We start from the raw sequence: 17482 nt of genomic DNA, 5'->3' as shown, positions 1-17482 counted from the left end.
CAGAGGGATGTTGATCTAGTACAGGCCTCCAGGGGTCAGTTCAGCACATGGTTCTGCTTTGTTCCCTCACAATGACACGTCAGCCTTGGGAGCACTCTGTTCACTGTCACTTTCTCTACCTCTCACTCTTCATCGATTGCCTAGAGATTTGAGGTGTTTTAGCCTTCAGCAAACAACTCAAGGGTCCTCACAATGAGACGGATGAGAGGAATAGAGAAGGCAAGGGCCTTTCCCTCAACTGTATTAGCTGAACTCATGCGTCCTCTGCTCCGTCCTCACTCACCTCCTTTTGAAAAAGGTAAATTGAGAGAAAGTGGACGAAAATATGAAATGAGACTCTCCTCCACTCGTGCGTCATCAAGCAAATTACTTTTACAGGGTGGATCCCAAAATGAATGTGTACAATTATAAAAACAAAGTTAGTTGCGCAATACATTTTCTAGATAAAAACAACATGCTACTTATCATTTTTAACATGAACATGTCCTTCTCTTACAAAACAATAGCTTATTCAAACGGGATGTGGCAGATTTCAAAACTGGACTCGGGTAGGATACACGACTGTCCTCGATGAAAGGTGGCTATCGGGGGGGGGGGGGGGGGGGGGGGGAGACACACTCTCGCGTTCACCTACTATCATATTGACACTATCCTCAACCACTTTTCAGTTTCCGGGTCACGGAGGAGAGAGGACGGACTTTTGCCCAAATGTGAAAAGGCCGAAGAGAATGAGGGAGAATAGTATAGATAAATCTATTCACCTATGAAGTTGCTTTAAATGACCTATGTATGAAGTCCCAGTCAATTAACATTTTTGTCTTTATGTTTGAGACTATTGTGGCAAAATATATTTTGAATCTTGAAAACAGGGGGGGGCGGGATCAGCAAAGAGGTTTTTCTGTACTGGCCACTCAGATACAGCAACCTTGGACCACTCTGTTCTCTCTCATTCTCCATCTCCCCCAACCTTTCTTTGTGACTGAACACACTTTTCTATTCCTCTCTGATCAATCTATACAAAGGCAGCTGACAAAAGGCTGTGGCGCTACAATATTGCCTTGTTTAGCAAGACAAGTTAGATAAAGCAGAAACACACTCTCCTTAAGTTATGACACTTGGGTGCAAGTACGACCCACATCACCACAATTAATAAAACAAACTAAAACATACATTTAAGAAGTTTAGTCTGTAAACGTTTTAATGACTTCTGTTGGAGAGTGGGGTAGAGGGGCAGCACAAGACAGGTGTATTTGTTTATCAAGGCCCAAGGGATAATAAAGAGTCCCATTGTAATCTGTTTCCTCCAATGTCCACCCCTCACATTTGCAGTGAAGAGCACAGGCATGTACAGTGAGTGGGAGTCCGGTGGTGGTTAACAACACACGTTTTCAGTGAGTAGGGTTGTTCAGTGGTTAATGCCACACATTTTTTCATTCAGTGATGCACGCGTGTGATGTTACTGGAAGAGGCAGGGATATTGCAGGTGGGACATAGGATGTGATTGGGCATTGCTGTGGTGACAAGTGGGCGGGACTTCCTGTGTAGACAGGGGCGGCACAGGAAGTGACCACAGGGCAGGCGGTATGCTGACGGAGAGGTCGAGTAGACGGACAGAGAGCAGGAACATGAACCACACCTGTTCTCACCTGGGAGAGAGAGAAAGGGAAGGGGAGAGAGAAGGGGGGGAAGGAGAGAAATAGGAAAAGCTATAGAGGGTGAAGGAGAGAAAGAGAACATGTATTGAGCAGTACATATAACCTTGAATGAGTATCTGTTCCGTTTTTATTTTCTCTCTCACAGACCACTGTATTCACTCTCCATCAACTGAAACATTATTGAAAAAAGGCTATCAACAAACTACAGGAATTACAGCAATGGAAATAACGCTTTTATGCGCAGAGGATCCAGTATAAAGAAAGACCCATCTTGACCCATCTCTGCACACATACTGTAGGTGAAAATAACAAACTGAAAGACCTTGGTACAGTGTAGTAGGCCTGAAAATCCTGCCGTTGGACTGCCTCTATGTTTTAAGTGTCTTTCTCCCTGGTAACTAGGCAACATCCCACTACTTAACCATCTAACTTGTTCAACTAATGACTAGTCAACTCAATACTTTTCTCCATCATTCATTCGTACTCTCAACCCTGAAGTTGATGGAAAACCTTATAAAAGCATTACAGCCATTTTAATTGAAGTAATCACTTTTCTGAACGGGATTGGAGAAGAGAAAAAACAGGATTCCACTGAATTGTTTTTCCTTGTCAGATCAGTGATTACTTAGAGGAAAAGATACATCTTAGCCATATTCATACCAGCCACTAGCCACTGCTCCTACCTGTTGGGGTGTCAGCGGGTGTGTCTGTGTGTTTGTGTTGGACCTGGGGGGTTTGGGAGGTGTAGGAGGTAAAGGAGGGTCGACCCTGCAGGGCTGAGAGAAGGGCCTGGTCTAGACTGGCAGACAAACGCTGCTCATGGTCTAGACTGGCAGACGAACAATGCTCATGGGAGCTACCGCTGGGAATGGTGGCTGGAACAAAAGGAATAACACAGCAACTCTCATGAGTGACACATTCAAATATTTGATAGATCCAACCTTCAATAAAGGCCTTTGAACTAGCAAGAGAATGAATGCCTTGATGTTTTGCTCTCAAGCTTTTTGAATTGTCTACACCAGTTTACCACTTACCTGTGGAGATAGTGGAGTTTGTGTCTGTTCTTAGTCTTTTCGAGTCAGGAAGTAGCTCCTTGGCGTGACCAGCACTAGCAGAGGCTGCTTTGGCCGCGGTGGGCTCACCCTTTCCCTTAGAGCGGATCAGAGTGGCCCAAACCTCCAGCTCTCTCTTCCTCCTACTCCCCAAATCTGGCCCTATATCCTGGGGACTCACTCTATCCACTACCCCTTCTTTATGACCAACTTTACCAGCACACCGGTCCTTCCCATTCTTCACCCTGTTGTTAAAAGCTCCGGTTCCCCTTTGCTGTGTAGAGTGGCTCCTCTCAGTATTTACACTTTCTGCACGTTTTTGGGTAGTCTGTGCGAGTGTCCCACTGTTTCTGCTAAGTGCACCCTGGTGGTTGGCTGACTCTATAGCAGCAGCAGCAGTAGTGACAGCAGAGTCCCCACTGTCCCCAGTCCTCTCTGGGGGTATGAGCCTGGAGGTGTGCGGACTCTCCCCCTGGACCTGCCTCCCCACCATCCCCTCCCTGACCTCTAACCCTGTCTGAAGCAGGAAGCGGTCGATGCGGCTCTTCAGGTGGGGGTTGGGGAGGGCCTGTGCCTCAGGGATGAAGGGGACACCGGTGAAGGGGTCGTTGGGGACACGACCCCAGGTAGCTTCCCTCCTCTGGTACTCCTCCAGAGTGGAGCTGTCCACAGACACTCCGCTGGGCAGCAGCATAGGGAGCAGCATCACTTCCTGGGTCAGGGGGTCCAGGAAATCCTCAGGGACCTGCAGAAGGCTGGGAGGGGGGTTGGACCGAGAAAAATACAGAACATTATTATCGTCCCAGAGATCTTGCCTTTGGCTTGTGGAACAGAATTACAATTCACCTTGCATCATATATTGTGTTGAAAACAAGTCAGCATTTAATACACACTTTACCTAGTTGCTGTTGTCGTCTGTGACAGTGGCTGTGGTTGAACGACAGGTGGAGACTGCGCTGATGCCAAGTGGCTAAGCTGTGGCGCTGGTCTCAGGCTAGCATTCTCATGTGCTATTCTCACCCTCTCCGCCTCCTCTGGGGGGCAGCAGCGAGAAGGCAGCCCCCACACTGCCAGTGCCTTGAGCCCCATCGCGGAGGCACCCGCACCGTACGGCACTGACACACGGAGCTGCTTCACAGAGCCTAGTGAGAGCGGCCCCCTGCTCCACAGCTCCTCTTGTCTACACCCCTCTCGGGGGGGCGGTGGCAGGGAGGGAAAGGGAGGGCGCGGGCGGAAACAGGGATGGGAGAAACTGACATGGGTCTCTTCTCTTAGTTCACAGCGTCCCACTAGGCGGAAATCCCCCTGGCTGGTGTCTGTGTGACTCTGAGTTTGGCCACGTTGGGCCCATTGCTGGCTCTTCTCCTGGCCTTGTAGGCTCCATTGTTGGGCCTGGAGGCTCCATTGGTGGCCTTTGAATTGGGACTTGGCTTGATCCCATTGCTGGCCCTTCTCTTGGCCTTGTTGGACCTGACTTTGGCCCTGCTCTAGGCTGTGGTTGTGAGGGAGTGGGGGATCAGAGCTGGTGCTGATCTCCAGCCTCTTGCAGGCCTGTCCACGGTCCATCCCCCAGGGCCACAGCTCCACATCCACCCGACACACTTCCACCTGGAAACCAAACTGCAGTGTCACCTAGGGTCAGATAAAGGGAAGATTAGACAGAAACACACCCAAAATGACCACTTTTCTAGAAAGAGATGATGAATAAGACAGTAATGTCCTAAGATTAACCTCTAAATATTCTAGAGCGTAAGCTCACCTGAACAGGTGGCCGAAGGAAGTACTCCAGCTTAAAACCCCGCCTCCGGACTGTTGGGTCGGCCGATAGGAGGTTGGTGACGTCATACCCATCTGCACACAGCTAGATGAGGGAGAGTGGGAAAGGTAGAGAGGAGAGAGGAGGGTGAAGAGTGAGGAAGGGGAGAGGGATGGAAAGGAGGAGGAGAAGGAGATAGGTAGGGTTGAAGAGAGAAGTTATGAGGGGTAAAGTGAGGTAAGGGAAAGAGGAGACAGGAAGGGCAAAGAGGTGGAGAATGAAAGGAGAGGGAGAGGCAAAAGAGAAAAGGTTGAAGATTCACTCCCAGAACAATAATAAGGACTAGCCAAGAGAGTATCATTCAGCCTATAATACAAAGCGAGGAACAGAGCAAGGTCAGCTGTGATTCAACCTCCCACACTTGTCCCTCTCCTCCCAACCTCTTCCTCTCATTCTAGCGCACATCTCTCACCCTAGCTCTTTTTCCTCCTCCTCTCCATAATACCCAGAAGACAGAACATGACCACAGATGTATTAAAGAAGGAGAAGAGGGTGAGACGAGACAAAAAGTAAAGGTGGCTTTTTCAGTTGGATGCCAGGTTCGCACCCAGGAGGAAAGCAAGTATCTGAACTTTTCCAATAAGAATGCTCATTATAGATGTTTTACTTAGATGCGCACCCCCCCCCGACTTGCCTAGTTCATTAAATGGTTAAATCATATTTTTATTTTTTTAAATAAAGCATACAACCTTTGTTCAGATTGTTAGCCGACACGTTGAACCAACGCTAGAAAACAACCCATGGAAGCGGGGATAATGTCAGCTCCGGTCCATACAATCCTAACGCAATGTAAAATGTTTTGTACCTTGTCACACTGGATGGTGGTCTTGAAATGTGGCAGGCAGAGATTCACCACCATGGTCTTCACACTTGCTGAAAGAAAAAAAAAACTAAAATCAATGTTAACTTCTACACTAGAGATTGCTCTCCTCATAAGGGTTACCAACTTACTCGGTGGAATTATGAAAATCTTTCAGACAAGTCTAAACCAGGCGTAGCAAAACAAGTGCCAACCCTACTGATCACACAGGGCAGCACGTGTGTGGATGTATGACAGAGATGAATAATTCCATTAAATTGCCTAGATATTTATTGTCCCTAAAGGTAAATTCTTGTTCAGTGTAAAAAGAAAAAAGACATACATCTACACAGCAAATATTTCTTACAGTGACAAGGGGAAGAGTAAGGCCAGTGTGTTGTGAATCATAAACACACAATGAAGTTCTATACAGGCAGTAATAGCTACAAACTGAACGAAATTGTTTCTCTTCAGAATTGCAATAACCCTTGACCTCTCTCCACTGTGAGCGGTCAGGTGAACTTGTCCTAGGAAGTGGCACTTTTATTTAGTTTCACATTAATTTACAACGATTGTTTCCTTGAATCAAGTAGGCAATCTCTTGGGAAGCAATATAACTCATAGCACTATGTTACATCCAATAAATCGTAAGGAGGATGACACTACATTCTAATAGAACACAAAGAAAAAGGACATAACAGTAAAAAATATATATATACAATTATGCCATTCAGTAGCCTATCTGGAGTTATATAGTCATGTTCAGTTAGCCTAGCTATTCCTCCACAACATAGACACGTTAGCTAGCTAGATAACGCTACAGAGGCATATATGCTAGCTACATAATAGCATTTGAACACATTATAGCCTATTCCACATACAAACGGTCGACTAATGACAATATTCTGTCATTTATGTTGGCCCTTTCATCTCTAAAGATAACCAACTAGTTAGGTAGTACTTCATTGGTTGTTTCCTAGCCATAGACCCGACGATGGGGTCTCTCTGGCTAACGTTGGTTGCTTAATTGCCAGCGAACGTTCGCTAGCTACCTAGCTAGCTAGGTTTTGTTTACAGAAACCGGTCTAACGTCAACTTCTTGCAGAAAGTTTGCTATCAAGCTATCTGAGTTTACCGTGCTTCCTGCTAATGTTCTCGTAGAAGAGCTCACACGAACTGTCTGAAATATATGAAGATACAATCACTTGAGCTTTTCTCTGGAGGGACCACTTTGGCATGCATTTAACCAAAACACTGACTACTAGCTAGCTAGCTAATGTAAGGAAAGAGCAGAGGGACAAATTTCACTTCGTCAACTGTTTTCACGATTGCTACTACCTTGTGACAGTTCTAATAAAATGGCTCTGAGTATGGCACTATGATGCCAAAAGCAGATAGGCCTACAATGTTAAAGCTGTTCTTACAGCTTCTCTGCTATGAATTAAAGTATTTTTCTTAATTCTAAATGGTTAATTGTTTCGATGTGGCAAGATAGGTTTACATCAGAATAGCAGCAGTACCTTGACAGATTTCTTAGATAATGGTGCCTAGGGGAGATTGGTGCAAGTTGAGCCACTATTGTTTCTAGGGAATCAAACACAAAATTAATAATTTTAACAAATATTTAGGAAAAGGTAATCATTTCATGGAGTCTGTGAAGTAAGAAACCACATGGGAAAAGTGGTACGCAAATTAGGTAAAAAAATAATAATTATGACTGGGGAACAGGGTCCGGCCTATGTTAAGTGTTTCCAAAAAGTTTGGGTTTGTAATTTGTTAAGCCTGTGTTAAAAGTTGCTTAAAAGTATTAAAGGCAAAAAAGCGTTGTGATTGCATTGAATTGTGTTTGGGAAATGGTTTTAAAAGGTAATTTTAATACTTCATTAAGTTAAAAAAATGTGTAAGCAGCTTAATTTACTCTGTCCCATGACTCAACTTAACCCATTTTTTTGGACAAGCTATGCTTTCAAACCTTTAATGTTTACATGAATTCTGATTATTTCCAGGGATACACAACATCCTTAAATATATGTTCATATCTTTGTTAGAAAGAATACTATATTTCCCTTGACCTGTGGTGTGTATTCATGGTTGCCAAGGGAAGCCAAGCTTGTTGAATTGTTGCATCTCGTTGTGTCATTGTCCTCTGGTGGCTAGCTAGCTAAAATGGGCCCTTTCCTAAATTAGCCATGGATGGAGATAGGGATTTGGACTAGATGTAGTAGGCTAATGTTAACCAGATGGCTTATCGTTGCCCATGAAAGGAAGTTAGGCTAGTGAGAAAGCATTTTAACCAGGTAGCCTAGGACAACAAAAACTAAAAGCATGCACTATATGACAGTCATAGACTGTTTCGTCAACATGAAAGAGTGGAGGATGGCATTGGCATTTCTCTACAAGTAGGGTGAGTCAAAAAAAATACATACTTGCACACATCATGGTGGCAAGGCATATGAACTAACAGGTTATAGAGCAAACAATGCAATTATCACACCACATAGGTTGTAATATGGCTTCTGGGGGGGGGGGGGGGGGGGCTTGGCTTCCCCGGTGATTTTACCCACGCACAGCTACTGCCCTTGACCGTGTCTCCCTACCCCTCCTGTCTCAGCCTCCAGTATTTATGCCGCAGTAGTTTATGTGTCGGGGGGCTAGGGTCAGTCTGTTATATCTGGATTATTTCTCCTGTCTTATCCAGTGTCCAGTGTGAATTTAAGTATTCTCTCTCTTTCTCTCTTTTTTTCTATTTTCCTCTCTTTCTCTCTTTCTTTCTTTCTTTCTGTCTTTCTTTCTTTTTTGCTTTCTTTCTTTCTTTCTCTCTCTCGGAGGACCTGAGCGCTAGGACCATGCCTCAGGACTACCTGGCCTGATGACTCCTTGCTGTCCCCAGTCCACCTAGCCGTGCTGCTGCTCCAGTTTCAACTGTTCTGCCTGTGGTTATGGTACCCTGACCTGTTCACTGGACTTGCTACCTGTCCCAGACCTGCTGTTTTCAACTCTCTAGAGACAGCAGGAGCGGCAGAGATACTCTGAATGATCGGCTATGAAAAGCCAACTGATATTTACTCCTGAGGTGCTGACCTGTTGCACCCTCGACAACCACTGTGATTATTATTATTTGACCCTGCTGGTCATCTATGAACATTTGATCATCTTGGCCATGTTCTGTTATAATCTCCACCTGGCACAGCCAGAAGAGGACTGGCCACCCCTCATAGCCTAGTTCCTCTCTAGGTTTCTTCCTAGGTTCTGACCTTTCTAGGGAGTTTTTCCTAGCCACTGTGCTTCTACACCTGCATTGCTTGCTGTTTGGGGTTTTAGGCTTGGTTTCTGTACAGCACTTTGTGACAGCAGCTGATGTAAGAAGGGCTTTATAAGTACATTTGATTGATTGATTGACCGAGTTATGCTGAATGTAAAAAAATGGCTCAATTTACCCCACTCTTCCCTACCTAAAATAAATGCAGGCATGTCTGTAAGTTGCTTTGGGTCCCATGTGGCTCAGTTGGTAGAGCATGGCACTTGCGAGGCCAGAGTTGTGCTTGATTGTCAAGGGGGACCAGTACGGAAAATATATATGCACTCACTGCTGTAAGTCGTTCTGGATAAGAGTGTCTGCTAAATGACTCAAATGTAAAAAAGCCTCTTCTAAATGGCACATATTATAAAGGTGGATGCTGGTTTTCCTGCCAGAAAACTGCTGATATTGACATGGCCTTGACTGGTAAGCTTCAATTCTTATATTTTTTGTAAACTGAAATAAAATTATTAACAAAACTATACTTAAATTATTATCTTTGACTTCAAAAATAAAATCATCATGAATTATGTTCAGTTTTAGTTTTTTTTACATTAGCTATCACTAGCTAACAGCGGGGGAAAAAGCTAGGTAGCTAACTAGATTTTTCTTACTGTCAGGTCAGAACACAAGTCTGTAGTATAAGCCTGTATGGTATATGTAAGTACAGTGGGAAGAAAAATTATGTGAACCCTTTAGAATTACCTGGATTTCTGCATAAATTGGTCATAAAATGTTATCTGATCTTCATCTAAGTCACAACAATAGACAAACATAGTCTGCTTAAACTAAGAACATACAAACAATTAAAAAATGTCATATCTTTATTGAACACACATTCACAGTACAGGTTGGAAAAATAATGTGAACCCTTGGATTTAATTACAGGTTGACCCTCCTTTGGCAGCAATAACCTTCCCCAAATGTTTTCTGTAGTTGCAGATCAGACCTGCACAACGTTCAGGAGGAATTTTGGACTATTCCTCTTTTCAAAACTGTTTCAGTTCCACAATACTCTTGGGATGTCTGGTGTGAACCGCTCACTGGAGGTCAAGCTACAGCATCTCAATCGGGTTGAGGTCAGAACTGACTGGGCCACTCCAGAAGGGGTATTTTCTTCTGTTCAAGCCATTCTGTTGTTGATTTACTTCTGTCTTTGGGTCGTTGTCTAGTTGCATCACCTAACTTCTGTTGAGCTTCAATTGGCAGACATATTGCCTTACATTCTCCTGCAAAATGTCTTGATAAACTTGGGAATTCATTTTTCCGGCGTTGATAGCAAGCTGTCCATGCCCTGATGCAGCAAAGCAGCCCCAAACCATGATGCTCCCTCCACCATACTTTACAGTTGGGATGAGGTTTTGATGTTGGTGTGCTCTGCCTTTTTTCTCTCTCCACACATAGTGTTGTGTGTTACTTCCAAACAACTCAACTTTAGTTTGTCCACAGAATATTTTGCCAGTAGCGCTGTGGAACATCCAGGTGCTCTTTTGCAAACTTCAGATGTGCAGCTATTTTTTTTTTGGTCAGCAGTGGCTTCTTCCATGATGTCCTCCCAAGAACACCATTCTTGATTAGTGCTTTATGTATTGTATACTCGTCAACAGAGATAGAATTTTCCAGAGATTTCTGTATGTCTTTAGCTGACACTCTAGGATTCTTCTTAACCTCATTGAGCATTCTGCGCTGTGCTCTTGCAGTCATCTTTGCAGGACCTCCACTTCTAGGGAGAGTAGCAACAGTTCACATCAGGTAATGCTTCTTGTGAATAGCAAACTCAAATTTTGTGAGTTTTTCATGGGGTAGGGCAGCTCTAACCAAAATCTCCAATCTCGTCTTATTGATTCAACTCCAGGTTAGTTGACTCCTGACTCCAATTAGCTTTTGCAGAAGTCATTAGCCTAGGGGTTCACATACTTTTTCCAACCTACACTGTGATTGTTTAAATTATGTATTCAAAGTAGACAAGAAAAACACAATAATTTGTGTTATTGGTTTAAGCACATTGTTTGTCTATTGTTGTGACTTAGATGAAGATCAAATTTTAGGTCAAATTTATGCAGAAATCCATTTAATTACAAAGGGTTCACATACTTTTTCTTGCCACTGTATGTACTATATGTATGTATGTATGTATGTATGTATGTATGTATGCATGTACTGTCTGTATGTATCAGTGGAGGCTGGTGGGAGGAGCTATAGGAGGACAGGCTTATTGTAATGGCTGGACTGGAATAAATGGAACAGAGTCAAATGTGGTTTCTATATGTTTGATACCGTTCCAATTATTCCATTCCAGCCATTACAATGAGCCCGTCCTCCTATAGCTCCCACCACCAGCCTCCATTGGTATGTATGTACAGTTGAAGTCGAAAGTTTACATACACCTAAGCCAAATACATTTAAACTCAGTTTTTCACAATTCCTGACATTTAATCCTAGTAAAAATTCCCTGTCTTTGGTCAGTTAGGATCACCACTTTATTTTAAGAATGTGAAATGTCAGAATAATAGTAGAGAGAATGATTTCTTTCAGCTTTTATTTCTTTCATCACATTCCCAGTGGGTCAGAAGTTTACATACACTCAATTAGTATCTGGTAGCATTGCCTTTAAATTGTTTAACTTGGGTCAAACATTTCGGGTAGACTTCCACAAGCTTCCCACAATAAGTTGGGTGAATTTTGGCCCATTCCTCCTGACAGAGCTGGTGCGTCAGGTTTATAGGCTTCCTTGCTCGCACACACTTTTTCAGTTCTGCCCACAAATGTTCTATAGGATTTAGGTCAGTGCTTTGTGTTGGCCACTCCAATACCTTGACTTTGATGTCCTTAAGACATTTTGCCACAACTTTGGAAGTATGCTTGGGGTCATTGTCCATTTGGAAGACCCATTTGCGACCAAGCTTTAACTTCCTGACTGATGTCTTGAGATTTTGCTTCAATATATCCACATAATTCTCCTCCCTCATGATGCCATCTATTTTGTGAAGTGCACCAGTCCCTCCTGCAGCAAAGCACCCCCACAACATGACGCTGCCACCCCAGTGCTTCACGGTTGGGATGGTGTTTGTTAGCTTGCAAGCCTCCCCCTTTTCCTCCAAACATAACGATGGTCATTATGGCCAAACAGTTCTATTTTTGTTTCATCAGTCCAGAGGACAATTCTCCAAAAAGTACGATCTTTGTCCCCATGTGCAGTTGCAAACCGTAGTCTGGCTTTTTTACGGTGGTATTGGAGCAGTGGCTTCTTCCTTGCTGAGCGGCCTTTCAGGTTATGTCAATATAGGACTCGTTTTACTGTGGACATAGATACTTTTGTACCTGTTTCCTCCAGCATCTTCACAAGGTCCTCTGCTGTTGTTCTGGGATTGATTTGCACTTTTCACACCAAAGTATGTTCATCTCTAGGAGAAAGAACGCCTCTCTCCTTCCTGAGCGATATGACGTCTGCGTGGTCCCATGGTGTTTATCCTTGCGTACTATTGTTTGTACAGATGAACGTGGTTTCTTCAGGTGTTTGGAAATTGCTCTCAAGGATGAACCAGATTTGTGGAGGTCTACAATTTTTTTCTGAGGTCTTGGCTGATTTCTTTTGATTTTCCCATGATGTCAAGCAAAGAGGCACTGAGTTTGAAGGTAGGCCTTGAAATACATCCACAGGTACACCTCCAATTGACTCAAATGATGTCAATTAGCCTATCAGAAGCTTCTAAAGCCATGACATAATTTTCTGGAATTTTCCAAGCTGTTTAAAGGCACAGTCAATTTAGTGTATGGTAACTTCTGACCCACTGGAATTGTGATACAGTGAATTATAAGTGAAATAATCTGTCTGTAAACAAATAGTTGTACTTGCCAAAACTATAGTTTGTTAACAAGAAATTTGTGGAGTGTTTGAAAAACTAGTTAATGACTCCAACCTAAGTGTATGTAAACTTCCGACTTCAACTGTATGTCTTGTATATATGTAAGCATGTATCACAGGAGGTTGGTGGCACCCTCATTAGGGTAGGACCGGCTCGTGGTAATGGCTGGAGCGGAATAGTTGGAATGGTGTCACCTTCTGACCATAGTTCTGTTATTTTATCTTTGTTTTAGTATGGTCAGGGCGTGAGTTGGGTGGGCAGTCTATGTTTGTTTTTCTATGTTTGTTTTTGAGTTCGGCCTAGTATGGTTCTCAATCAGAGGCAGCTGTCAATTGTTGTCCCTGATTGAGAATCATACTTAGGTAGCCTGGGTTTCAGTTTTGGGTTGTGGGTGTTTGTCTTCCGTGTCAGTGTTTGTCGCCACACGGGACTGTTTCGTTAATTTCACGTTTATTGTTTTGTATTTTCGTAGTGTTCAGTTTATGTTTAAAATAAACATTATGGACACTTACCACGCTGCGTTTTGGTCCTCCGATCCTTCTCGCTTCTCCTCAGAAGAGGAGGACGAGATCCGTTACAAATGGTATCAAACACATGGTTTTATTATGAGTCGTCCTCCCCTCAGCAGCCTCCGCTGGCATGTGTATATATTGTTTTTAAAGCATTGGATTGGTGTAAACATTTATTTTTAATCCAAGTTACATCGAGATTGGCTTTACAATTTAAACCTAACCTAAAGTAACCTATGACCTGACCCCCCACCTGTCCCCCGGCCCCAGTGGCAAGAAGAGACATCCCAAAAATCACACAAAACTACAGTATTTAACACAAATGGCCCCTCCTATGCTCCCACACATACTTTCTGTCCCTAACACTAAAACCAAAAATAATATAACAACTAAAGATGTATTTGTATAGAACTAAAACTAAATAAAAACCAGCAAATCAGGTCTAAAAACTGAAACTAAATTTAAAATAAAAAACTGAAATAATAACAAATTTAAAACCACAAAACTACACTGAGTATACAAAACACTAGGAACACTTGCTCTTTCCATGACAGACTGACCAGGTGAATCCAGGTGAATATGATCCCTTATTGATGTCACTTGCTAAATTCACTTCAATCAGTGTAGATGGAGGGGAGGACACAGGTTAGAGAAGGACTGTTAAGCCATGAGACATGGATTGTGTATGTGTGCCATTCAGAGGGTGAATGGGCAAGACACAAGATTTATGTGCCTTTGAACTGGGTATTGTAGCATTTATTTAACCTTTATTTAACTAGGCAAGTCAGTTAAGAACAAATTCTTATTTACAATGACGGCCTACCAAAAGGAAAAAGGCCTCCTGTGGGGACAGGGGCCTGGCATTAAAATAAATAAATAAATACAATATAAATATAGGACAAAACACACATCACAACATTAGAGACAACACAACACTACATAAAGAGAGACTTGAGACAACAACATAGCAAGGCAGCAACACATGACAACAGCATGGTAGCAACACAACATGACAGAAACATGGTAGCAACACAACATGACAGAAACATGGTAGCAACACAACATGGTAGCAGCACAAATCATGGTACAAACATTATTGGGCACAGTCAACAGCACAAAGTTCAAGAAGGTAGAGACAACAATACATTACACAAAACAGCCACAACTGTCAGTAAGAGTGTCCATGATTGAGTCTTTGAATGAAGAGATTGAAATAAAACTGTCCAGTTTGAGTATTTGTTGCAGCACCTTCCAGTCGCTAGCTGCAGCGAACTGAAAAGAGGAGTGACCCAGGGATATGTGTGCTTTGGGGACCTTTAACATAATGTGACTGGCAGAACAGGTGTTGTATGTGTAGGATGTGGGCTGCAGTAGATATTTCAGATAGTGGAGAGTGAGTCCGAAGAGGATTTTATAAATAGGCATCAACCAGTGGGTCTTGCGACGGGTATACAGAGATGACCAGTTTACAGAGGAGTATAGAGTGCAGTGATGTGTCCTATAAGGAGCATTGGTGGCAAATCTGATGGCCGAATGGTAAAGAACATTAGCACCCTTACCAGCCGATGTATAAATGATGTCTCCGTAATCTAGCATGGGTAGGATGGTCATCTGAATCAGGGTTAGTTTGACAGCTGGGGTGAAAGAGGAGCGATTACAATAGAGGAAACCAAGACTAGATTTAACTTTAGCCTGTATCTTTGATATGTGCTGAGAGAAGGACAGTGCACCATCTAGCCATACTCCCAAGTACTTGTATGAGGTGACTACCTCAAGCTCTAAACCATCAGAGGTAGTAATAACACCTGTGGGAAAAGGGGCATTCAGAACAAGGTTAAGGGTAGAGATAGCTTGTTGGACACTAAGAAATCTTTGTTGAAGAGCATTTAACACAAAATCCGGGGAGGGGCCAGCTGAGTATAAGACTGTATCATCTGCATATAAATGGATGAGAGAGCTTCCTACTGCCTGAGCTATGTTGTTGATGTAAATTGTGAAGAGTGTGGGGCCTAGGATTGAGCCTTGGGGTACTCCCTTGGTGACAGGCAGTGGCTGAGGCAGCCACAGTTAAACACTGCACTCTTTGAGAGAGGTAGTTAGCAAACCAGGCCAAAAACCCCTCAGAGACACCAATAACCCTTAACCGGCCCACAAGAATGGAATGGTCTACCGTATCAAAAGCTTTGGCCAAGTCAATATAAATAGCAGCACAATATTGCTTAGAATCAAGGGCAATGGTGACATCATTCAGGACTTTTAAGGTTGCAGTGACACATCCATAACCTGAGCGGAAACCAGATTGCATACCCGAGAGAATACTATAGACATCAAGAAAGCCAGTCAGTTGATTATTGACTGTTTTTCCAACACTTTTGATAAACAGGGCAACATAGAAATAGGCCTATAACAGTTAGGATCAGCTTGATCTCCCCCTTTAAATAAAGAATGAACTGTGGCTTCCTTCCAAGCAATGGGAACCTCCCCAGAAAGGAGAGACAGGTTAAAAAGGTTGGAGATAGGCTTGGCGATGATAGGGGCAGCAACCTTAAAGAAGAAAGGGTCTAAACCATCTGACCCAGATTTTTTGGGGGGGGTCAAGTTTAAGGAGCTCCTTTAGCACCTCGGACTCAGTGACTGCAGGGAGAAACCTTGTTGCGGGGCAGGGGAAATTATGGAATAGCATCGGGGATAGTCGCATTAGAAGGGGTGGGAGATGAGGAAATGTTGGACGGGCAAGGAGGAATGGCTGAGTCAAATAGGAATCCTGACTTAATGAAATGGTGATTAAAGAGCTCAGCCATGTTCTTCTTGTCAGTAATAACCACATCATCAACATTAAGGGACATGGGCAGCAATGAGGAGGAGGGTTTATTCTCCAGGTCTTTAACCGTTTTCCAGAACTTCTTGGGGTTAGACCCACAGAGAGAGAACTGCTCCTTAAAGTAACTTACTTTGGCCTTCCGGATAGCCTGAGTGCACTTATTTCTCATTTGCCTGAACGATAGCAAGTCAGCCTGAGTATGCGTGTGCCGAGCCTTTCACCAAATGCAATTCTTGAGGTGGAGTAACTCTGCAAGATCACGATCAAACCAGGGGTTGAAGCTGCTTTTAATTCTCCTTTTCTTTATGAGGGCGTGTTTGTTAACAATACCATTGAAAATATAAAAAAAGAAGGTTCAAGTGTCTTCGACAGAGTGGATCAAGCTGATTCTATACCAGGTCAAGAAGGCCAGGTCAAGAAGGAATGCTTGCTCATTAAAGTTTTTTAGCAAGAGTCTATGACAAATCAGGACAGGTCGTTTCACTGAGCAGCCATTACAAACACAGACTGTAAAACAGTGATCACTAAGGTCATTACAGAAAACACCAGACTGATACCTATCAGGATTATTTGTGAGGATAACATCGGGGAGAGTAGCTTTTTCTGGGTGTTTGGAGTAATACTTTGTGGGATTGGTGATAATCTGAGAAAGATTTAGGGAGTCCCATTGCTTTAGGACAGGTGGTTTAAGCATGTAACAGTTTAGGTAACCTAGCAGGACAAATTCAGACTTAGTGTAAAGGGGCCAGGAGAGAGCTTAGGGCAGGTAGGGTACAGGCCGGTGCTGATGGAGGAATATAGCACCCAGCAACAGTCAACAAAGAGTTATTTGAAAGTTTAATGCTTAAAACCAGCAAATCAAATAGTTTGGGGACAGACTTGCTGGGGACAACCGAGCACTGAAGGTGATCCTTGGTAAAGATTGCCACTCCCCAACCTTTGGAAGATCTGTTTTGCCGAGAAAGGTTATAACCAGAAAAGTTAACATCAGTATTCAAAACACTCTTTCTTAACCACGTCTCAGTAATGAGCAACACATCTGGATTGGAGCTGTGAACCCAATTGATCAATTTTTAGGTAATAAGCTTCTAGTGTTAGTGTGCAGAAAACCCAGGCTTTTATGAGAGCAGAAATCAGTGAACCAGATATCACAGCACAAGTCAGAATTTGGGCAAGCAACAGTAGATGGGCCAGGGTGTACATGCACATTTTCAGATTTCATCAACGGTAATATAATCAAGGCACAATCAAGGCAGGGAGAGCTTTGCAGTGCTGTTTTATGACATCTGAATGTGCATCAGATGGCAACAAGATCATATTGTAGTAGGTGCCAGGTGCACCGGTTTGAACGTGTCAAGAACTGCAACGCTGCTGGGTTTTTCACATTCCCTTGTGTATCTAGAATGGTCCACCATCCAGCCAACTTGACACAGCTGTTGGTCCACCACTCAAAAGACATCCAGCCAACTTGACACAACTGTTGGAAGCATTGGAGTCAACATGGGCCAGCATCCCTGTGGAACGCTTTCGACACCTTGTAGAGTCAGGCCATGCCCCGACGAATTGAGGCTGTTCTGAGGGCAAAGAGGGTGTAACCTAATATTAGGAAGGTGTTCCTAATGTTTTGTACACTGTGTATAATCACCTTATTGGAAATGAAGCCATG

At 43.4% G+C, this 17482-nt stretch overlaps 1 protein-coding gene across 1 annotated transcript; it reads right to left on the bottom strand.

The window, feature by feature from the left end:
* Window positions 1-354: 354 nt before the first annotated feature.
* ubox5 (U-box domain containing 5) lies at window positions 355-6618 on the bottom strand. Its single transcript, XM_036980111.2, has 7 exons — window positions 6458-6618; window positions 5329-5396; window positions 4467-4568; window positions 3606-4339; window positions 2690-3462; window positions 2339-2530; window positions 355-1706 (listed from the first exon to the last, which is right to left on the bottom strand). Exons 1-7 carry the CDS (start codon window positions 6558-6560, stop codon window positions 1435-1437), a joined length of 2244 nt encoding a protein of 747 aa, XP_036836006.2. The 5' UTR covers window positions 6561-6618; the 3' UTR covers window positions 355-1434.
* Between the last annotated feature and the right edge of the window lie 10864 nt (window positions 6619-17482).

The sequence above is a fragment of the Oncorhynchus mykiss genome, chromosome 6 (genome assembly GCF_057628025.1).
Source record: "Oncorhynchus mykiss isolate SJ-2025 chromosome 6, ASM5762802v1, whole genome shotgun sequence".
Taxonomy (NCBI): domain Eukaryota; kingdom Metazoa; phylum Chordata; class Actinopteri; order Salmoniformes; family Salmonidae; genus Oncorhynchus; species Oncorhynchus mykiss.
Note: the sequence above shows the minus strand (reverse complement) of the source record. Positions and strands in the feature narration are given on the sequence as shown.